Source organism: Geospiza fortis, unplaced genomic scaffold, assembly GCF_000277835.1.
Source record: "Geospiza fortis unplaced genomic scaffold, GeoFor_1.0 scaffold517, whole genome shotgun sequence".
NCBI classification, from domain to species: domain Eukaryota; kingdom Metazoa; phylum Chordata; class Aves; order Passeriformes; family Thraupidae; genus Geospiza; species Geospiza fortis.
In genome coordinates, this window is record NW_005054651.1 from 56,880 (window position 1) to 64,874 (window position 7,995).

Genomic DNA, 7,995 nt, shown 5'->3' on the forward strand with positions numbered 1-7,995 from the left:
ATTCTGGCAACAAAGGCAGAGTTCAGTTGTGGAATCAAATGGCACCTTCAAAAATTTCCTTCTCACTCTTGCCTAGAGTTTGTGTTTAAATGAGTTCCAAAGAGCTGGAGACTCAGCAGCTCTCCTTGAGGCATCTTTGGCCTTCAGATCATCTCTGCCTCTCCAACCTGAGCTCAAAAGGGATTTCTGGGAGGTCCATTGGGCATTTATTCCCTGCTGTAAATGGAATTACTCCTTTTGTTTCTCCAGCTGACCTACCCAAGTGCACTTTACCAGTTGCATCCCACCCTGGACTGTTTTGGAGAAAGACCAGGGATGGAGCAGGGAATGGGGCTAAACCCATCTGAGTGCAAAGATTTTCTGGAAAAGGATCTGCAGAGGTAGAGTCCTTTAGCTGAACATCTTTGTGGCCAATCAATCTATTGCTAAAAATAAACATTTTCATTTAAAACACTCTGAGGTCCTTTCCCTGCTGTGTTCCCTGACTCCAGCCTGGATAACCCCTGGATATTTTAGAGGCAATGAACCCAAGGAATTGAGAATGCATCAGATAACAAAGCCCCAGCTCCTGAATCTCTACTGGGTGTGGGTGCTTATCACTCCCAAAGGCTCTTTGGTTGTCAAATGGAGCTGATTGAGGTTTAGTTTCTTTACCTTGTCCTGTCTTGCCTCATTTCTTCTGTGAATTTCTCAAACATGGGTGGGAATGTGATTGTCCTCATTTCAAAGTTTCTTCTCTCAGCTGTACCCAACCAGAGCCCTGCAGGATCCACAGTCCCACAAAGGGCAGCTTCTCCCAACCTCATGGGCTACATCTGACTCAGTTTTAAGGTCTGAACAACTCAGTGCATTTCATTTTTTATGTCAACCACATGCTTTTGCTGAGAAAAAAGATTTCCATAAGCCAGGTAACCCCAATAACCCCAAATTTTCATAGGGCAGTAGATACTTGAGTCACCCATGAACCAAGGAAGAAAGAGCAGAAAACGAGGCAGGAAGCAATTGAAGCAGATATTTCAAAGTTTTATTGTATAAATCTACAAAAGGCTTTGCTACAATAGCAAATCGAGTGTAGCACTATTCTACTGGCAGGCTCTAGTGGCTTGGTGTGATCTTGTAACTCCAACATGACACATGAGGAATAAACTGCCTGATCCAGTCAGATCCAGGGCAGGTGATGTCGGCTTACAAAGACCTTTTGGCTTCAACCCCTACAACCTGCAGCGATTCGACACGTTTGCCTTTTGCACAAGGTTGCTTGAATTAATAATATCTCTAGTAAAAATAAAACCTCTAAAGTAGTTTCATCAGTAAATGCAAAATCGCCTAGGGAGGAAAAAAAAAAATGCAGTGGTTGAAATCTGCTAAAGTTCCAGAGGTACAACACATCCACACTTCTCATTCACGTGACTCTGCCCCAGGAAAATAAACTACCAGTCCTTCCTGGAGAGGCTGGTAATAAAAACCAGGGTGCTACAAGTAAAGCTCCAGTTTGCTGGGAGCAACAATTGAAATCAAATCAGTCCAGGAAATTCAGTTCTGCACACTCCAAAAAGCCAGCTGAAAATGTAAAAAAAACTCAGGACCAAATGACCAAGTAGCACAGACAGGCTAATTCCCTAAAAAAGCAGGAAAAATGAAGTGCCTATTGAGGCAGTCTAGTCCCTTGGAAGAGACTGTGGAAATTAAGCACCTCAAAATCAAATATCATTTAGACCTTAAGATGATGCCTGGGAATCTGCCTTTACATGGTTTTATGGAATTTTCCAGTCCTGGACATTTTTGCTGAGCCTTGTTGGAATGTGCCTTAGGTCCCTCTGGCTTAATTCAAATGCAACAAAACACCACAGAATTTAAGTAATTTGGATTTTTTTGCTCAACACACACACACACACCCCCCACATCCACACCCACACGCACACACAGGACAGCTGGCTCTGGAAGAGAGAGGAACCAACTGGACCTCTTCGGCTGAGAGATGAACCAAAACTGTCTTGTCCAGCTCACTCGAGCTCTTTTTGGGCTCCCTGGGTCTGGATGGAAACAGTCACTCCAAAGCCAGCACAAGAACCCCAGTTCTTGCAGTAACTCTGGCCCATGCAGACCCAGAGAGCGCCTGCTGTCTCACAAGGCTCCTTGCTGGCAAGACAGCTGGCCCAGATGTGCAGGCTCCAACAGTTCAGACAAGCATCTGGACCGTGGGATGCTTCTCCAAACTCCAGGAGCCCTTTGAGGTTTGAAACTGATACCCGCATGAAAGGACTCAGGAGAGGTGAGTTACAGCATGGCCAGCAGAGAGGGTTCGTAGCCAAGGCAGGATCAGCCCTTTGGCAAAGTTAATCAGGAAAGTTTGGGGTTTTTTTCAGTGAGGATCATTTTCTAGTGAAGATTTCTTTAGGTGAGTCCCAGCGGCCCCAGACTGCAGAGGTGTGCAGAATCCTCTCCACAGACAGTCAGCATCCCTGCTGTCCCCAAAGTCTGGACTTGGTTCTTCTGTTCTGGCCTCTCTTTCCATTCTCAGCACTTGGAGTACCTGGACCAGCTCAGGCTTTTCTTTGTCCTGCTGGAAGCAGCTTCCCAGTTTCATTCTGGCTCTCAGCACCTTGAATGTTTGCATTGCACTGCATGGGAGGCTCTTTGGTGCGTGGTTTGCCCTCCGTCTGTCTGCAGCACTTTCTTCTCCCCTGGGAGAGCTCTTGGACACAGAGAAGGAATCTCAGCAACAGCACCAGGGATTGCTGGAAAAGAAGAAAAAAAAATGCAACAACTCTGATTAGATTTTTGAAGTGGAGAGAAAGGGGAAATTCTCAGGAGCTGGGATTAAATTTTGCTATGCCTGCAGCCTGGAGGACCCACCAAGTGTTGGGGTTTAACATTTGCCCATGGTCCAGCCAAGGGAAAGCCACAATGTGCAGTCCCTGGAGCATCAATTATTGGGGCTGGTGCTTGGGTTCCGACACCAAGGAGCTGAAATCCCACCTCTCTGGCGGTGCCAGGCTGCTGCAGCCCCTGGGACTGAGGTTTCAAGACCAGCACAGCTGTTTGCACTTGGGCTGTTCAATATCTCAGGTCAGGGCACTGGGGGGATTAAGGCAGACCCACAAGGCAATATGGGATGTAATTACCTGTGCCAGTCTTTCCTTCAGGTGGTGGATCTGGCCATTGGTGGCTGAGGGTCCTGAGAGCAGGTCTGATGTTGAGGCCTTTGTTTTGCAGCTTTTTCTGTGGCTTTCCTCCCAAACGCTGCATGCTGCGAAGTGATTCCTTCTCAGAGGAGGATCTGAGTGAGTCACTGGAAGCAAGAGGAGACAAAGCTTGTAATGTATGGCCAGCTCATCCTCAGCAGTGACTCCCACTCCCCCATCACTCAGCCCGGGTCATTAGTGAGAAATGCTCCTTTTCTCTGCACACAGAGCTGTTGACAAACTGGGAACGAGTGAGAGGAGAGCTCCCACCGTTCCTCAGATCAGCTCCCAGCAAGGATGCAGAGCAGACCTGCAGCTCCTCTGGGCTGTGCATGGACCTGGGATGTGCTGCCTCAGGTGGGGACTCAGGCACAGAGGTTCTCCATGAAGGACAAGGCAGGTTCTGGGGCTGGGCTAATTAAGAAGCTTCTCATTCTTTTGCCATATTAATCAGAAAGTGCAGGCTACTGCCCTCTTTGGAAACTTTCCCCATTCCTGTATTTCCCTTTGGCTGGTTCTCCCTTCCCCTTTCTCCCAACCCCAATGCTTCATATCCCATTTCTGCTGAGTTTTTATCCCACTTTCCTCTGGACATTCTATGCCCAGTTTAGCTCTGAGGAGAGAATGCCAGAGAGCTTCCTTACCTTCAGCCTCTTGGAAGGAGTCACAGCAAAGGCCTTCGGAGCCACCAGGGCCACATGTCACTGCTGTGGCAGCGCCAGGAGCATCCCAGGGTCACTCCTGCTGCTGCATCCCTGCTGTTTATTTGGTCTGGAGGTGGATGCAGATGATGCCCAAGATGTGTCCAGCCTCGGGAAGCTTTGGAGAGCCAAACTTCAGGAATGTCTTGCTTCTCTCAGTCCTGTCATCAAGCACTGGCCAAAGGTGAGTGCTGAGTGTTTCCTGTCTCAACATGGAAGAAGTCACAAAGTCCAAGTCCATCTCCATCTGTGGTGAGATGCTGCAGGAATTCCTCTGTGAGCAGACAACCCTCTGTCCTCAGGTGCTCCAGGACAGGGGTGCCAGGCTTTCCAGGAGCATTTGGAGTCTGTCTGTGTGAGCAGAAACTCCCTGCAGTGATGCACAGGCTAAAACTGTGCTGGGGCACACAGATCCTCTCTTCACTTCTTTTGGCTTTTACATGGCAAAAGCTCCTGTTGTCTCCACACATCAGCATGGACTCGATTTGCTGCTCTGGGGATATTTTGCTCTGAATTTAGGGTGTGTTTGTTTGTTTCATTCAAAGAATAAGGGGTTTTTTTCCCTTCCCTCCCCCCAGTCTCTTGCAAAAGAGCTCTGGTGTCTCCTCTCTCTACCTTAAACACCCTCTTTTCTCTGAAAGGAAGGAGACTGCTCCTTCAATAAATGAGCTCAGAATTTAATTAGAAAATCTGTTTCCTGCTGAATGCACAGGATAATGTGCAGAGAAAGGATGAAATCTGCCTCTGCACTGCAGTGGCCTTGAACTAGAGTGAGCAGAAACTAAGACAAGAAGTAAACCGGTAAGAGCCTCTTGAGAGGAAACACATTAAAGCAGGTATTAGGTGCAGTGAAATGAAAAACACAGAAAATAATCCAGATTCTTAAAGCTTTCAGTTCCTGAAATAATAGGATTTTTTTTTTCTTCTTAAACCAAAAAAATAATAAATAAAATTACTTTAATCCTTTGGAGCAAGTAAGACCAGGAGATTGCCAAGTGAACAGAAACCCAGAGGTTAATCAAAAACAGGCAAGGGTCAGAAAGAAAGCTGTCTCCTCAGGACAGGGCCACCCTCTCAGACGAGGGAGGAGAGAAGGAAAAAGAGAGATCCAGATGGGTAGGAAGCCTCCACCAACTGCTGCACTCCTGTGAAGTCCTTGAGAGCTGCCAGCGCCGAGCGGCCGCTTCACAAGTTGGGGATTGTCTCTAGTTTCTTGTCAGGGAATTGTCATAAAATTGGCTGTTCCCCGCAGTGGTGCCAGCAGGGTCCCCAGCACCACAGCATGGCACGGCCTGGGTGAGGGGGGCAGCCCCGTCCTGGGGTGCCTCTCCCCCACCACCTCCCTCCCCCCAGGAGCAAAGCCAATCCCTCTGCTCCGGGCTGTTGGACCGAGCGCTCCTCAGGTCTCAGCCAGAACTTCCCTCCAAGGAGAAGCTTCCTAAATAAGCCCCCTTTCTCCCTTCCACGGAACCCAGACCCCGCTGAGGGGAGCTCATATGACAGTGGCTGGGGGGCTGGGGGGCTCTGGTTGAGTCCCATTGCTCGGCACGGGACTGGCGGTGGTTGAGGGGGGCACGGTCTCCACGGAGTCTCCCGGCTGAACCTCAGGGGTCCTCTGTGGGCTGGGCTCCTCAGAGTGCTCCATGTTGCCTTGGACTTCCTTCCCCCTCTGGATCAGCTGCTCTAAGGTCTTGGGCAGGGGGTAGCTCAGGAAACGCTTCAGTTTGGGCTGGAGGGTGCCTACCACGTACTGGATGATCTCCTCCTCATCTGCATCCACATAGAGGGTCTGGTACAGGTCTCTCTTGCGCCAGAGGAACTGATCCAGGGGCTCCCCCTCTTTCTGGGGCAAATCCAGCTCCCTTTTGATGGCATCCCTAGTCAGAGTTCCCTCGCTGTACTGCAGGAACTCCTTCTTGAACTCGACCCAGTTTTTGACGGAGTCCTGCTTGTACTCCCACCACTTTTTAGCTGGGCCGTTCATGTGGTTTTGGATCTGAGACAGCCAATACTCCTCTGTTCCACCCACCTGCTTTAAGTATTCCTCCAAGTGGCTCAAGAATTCCCGGGGATCCTCAAACACCTGGGTCTCCACCGGGGAGGCTGGAGCATCCTCCGATACGGAGACCCACTGGTAGGAATCGTGGCCCTGGGGGATGCTAGGCACCTCCCCGGGAGGAGGGGTCAGGGCATACATCTGGCTCATGTCCAGGGCATAATCATAAATCTCCCCCTCACTCGGCCTTATCTCCGGGCCTCCCACCCCGACGGACACCGTCTGCTTGCCCTGCTCCCCAGGGCAGTATTTGCCTCCCATGGACTCCAGGCGGTCAGCCCACTTTTCCAGGCGGAAAAAGACCTCCTTCCAAACATTCATCTCCCTCTTGACCCACCTCTCCAGGTGGGCAATGGTCTCCTGGCATCTGATCAGGCAGGCCTTGATGGACTTCTTCCATCTCTGGTTCTCGGTTGGGACGTGGTCCTCTAAGTTGTTCTCCAACTTCCCCACGGATTTCTGCAACCCCTTCAGCTCCCGCTCCACCTGCTTGGAGACCTCTGTCAGGAGGTGCCGGTGGGTCCTCCGGACATGCTCCAGCATTTCTGCCCTGCACTTCCCTATCTGCAGGATCACATTGGGCTTGTTGGCAACTCCACGGTGCCCCTGGAAGGAGTGGACGCCCGCGCTGGTGACATTGTCCAGCTGCATGGCTCCGACCGTGCGAGTGGCAAACACAGAAAGAACTGGGTAATAAGCCCCTGGCACTAAAGCTGGATCCCAAAAAACCCCCACCACAACACTTCCTGAGAGACACACAGAGACTTCTAAACCCCCCTCCAAGGACTTTTGGACACAAACACAACCCAATCAGATATCACCGCAGAGCGAGCTGGTCGGTCCACGTGGATCCCAGAGAGAGTTGTAGGCAAATTTCTCCCGGTGCCAAGCTGGAAACGCCGGTCTCACGTGTTCAGGGGAGTCCCAGAGAGAACCAGGATCCTCCAGGAACAGAGAGAGAGGAGTTGGATAGGATGTCCAATCCCGCTGGGAATCTGGAACGCCGCAAAGTCCCCGCCGGAGAAAAATCACAGAGATGCACAAAAAAGCTGCAGCAAAAAAATCCGGGTGATTCCTCCTCGGGCAAACTAGGTGAGTCGAAAACCGCTTTCACTGGAGATGCTAAGAGCTGCTTCTCCTCCCTGTCTGAACTGCCACTAGTCCCGGCTCCTCCATCTACTTATACTCCACGCAGCTCAACATGTGGGTGGTGCCCAGCCTCCTCTCGCACTCTCAGCGCAGCGCTCATTGGAGGAAAAGCGAGGCCGGTGTCTGTGGCAACCCAGATTTTGGCAGCCTCCCCTCGCTCGCCACCCCCTCGCTCACGCCCCCAGACTCGACGCGAGAAGCGCTTGAAAGGTGCTGGAGAGACAGTTGGAGAGATGGATGAGTAATCGCACCTTCCGCCTCTCGGAGCGCAGGAAAAACACTTATTCCTTCCACAACTCTTTACTCAGCAAGGTCATCATTAACATGCGTCCCCTGGCAGGGCTCGGGGAGGGCGGGATGAGGAGGAATCCGGTGTGTCAGACGCCCCCGCACACCCCCTGAGCTCACAAACACACACACAGGGTGAGGTCAGAAAAGGGGAGAGAAGAGAAAGGAAAAGCAAAGAGGAGGGGGGGAATGCAGAGGGGGAAACACTCAAAGGAGCCACTTCAGCACAAATTGGAGCGCTCTGGACTTTCTCAGGTTTTGGTAGGTGGGAGTCATCCCCGCGGCTTAATTGCACCAGACCAACCGCTATCTTGGGAATTTTGGGTGAGGGAGGGGGACGACATCCTGGTTTTTTTACTCCGAATTAAATCCGCCCATCAAAAGCCTGTTCTGTACTTAGCTTTGAATCAGATGCTTAATCAGTGAGCCAGCCCACCAGCGCAGATGAAGCTACATTTGTTCTTCGCTTCTTGACAAGGCAGGAAAAGCCAACCATAAAAGGAGTCTCCGGGTCTTACATAAACCAGAGATAAAGGATTCCCTAATCCGAGAGAGTTTCCCCGCCGGAGCACCCTCGGGGAGGTGCTGAGGACATCTGGGGCCTTCTCGTCCCTTC

At 50.9% G+C, this 7,995-nt stretch overlaps 1 protein-coding gene across 1 annotated transcript; it reads right to left on the minus strand.

Moving 5' to 3' along the window:
- Positions 1–1,006: 1,006 nt before the first annotated feature.
- ARC (activity regulated cytoskeleton associated protein) lies at positions 1,007–7,086 on the minus strand. The gene is made up of 3 exons (XM_005430576.2): positions 3,830–7,086; positions 3,126–3,292; positions 1,007–2,738 (listed from the first exon to the last, which is right to left on the minus strand). Exon 1 carries the CDS (start codon positions 6,591–6,593, stop codon positions 5,379–5,381), a length of 1,215 nt encoding a protein of 404 aa, XP_005430633.1. The 5' UTR covers positions 6,594–7,086; the 3' UTR covers positions 1,007–2,738; positions 3,126–3,292; positions 3,830–5,378.
- Between the last annotated feature and the right edge of the window lie 909 nt (positions 7,087–7,995).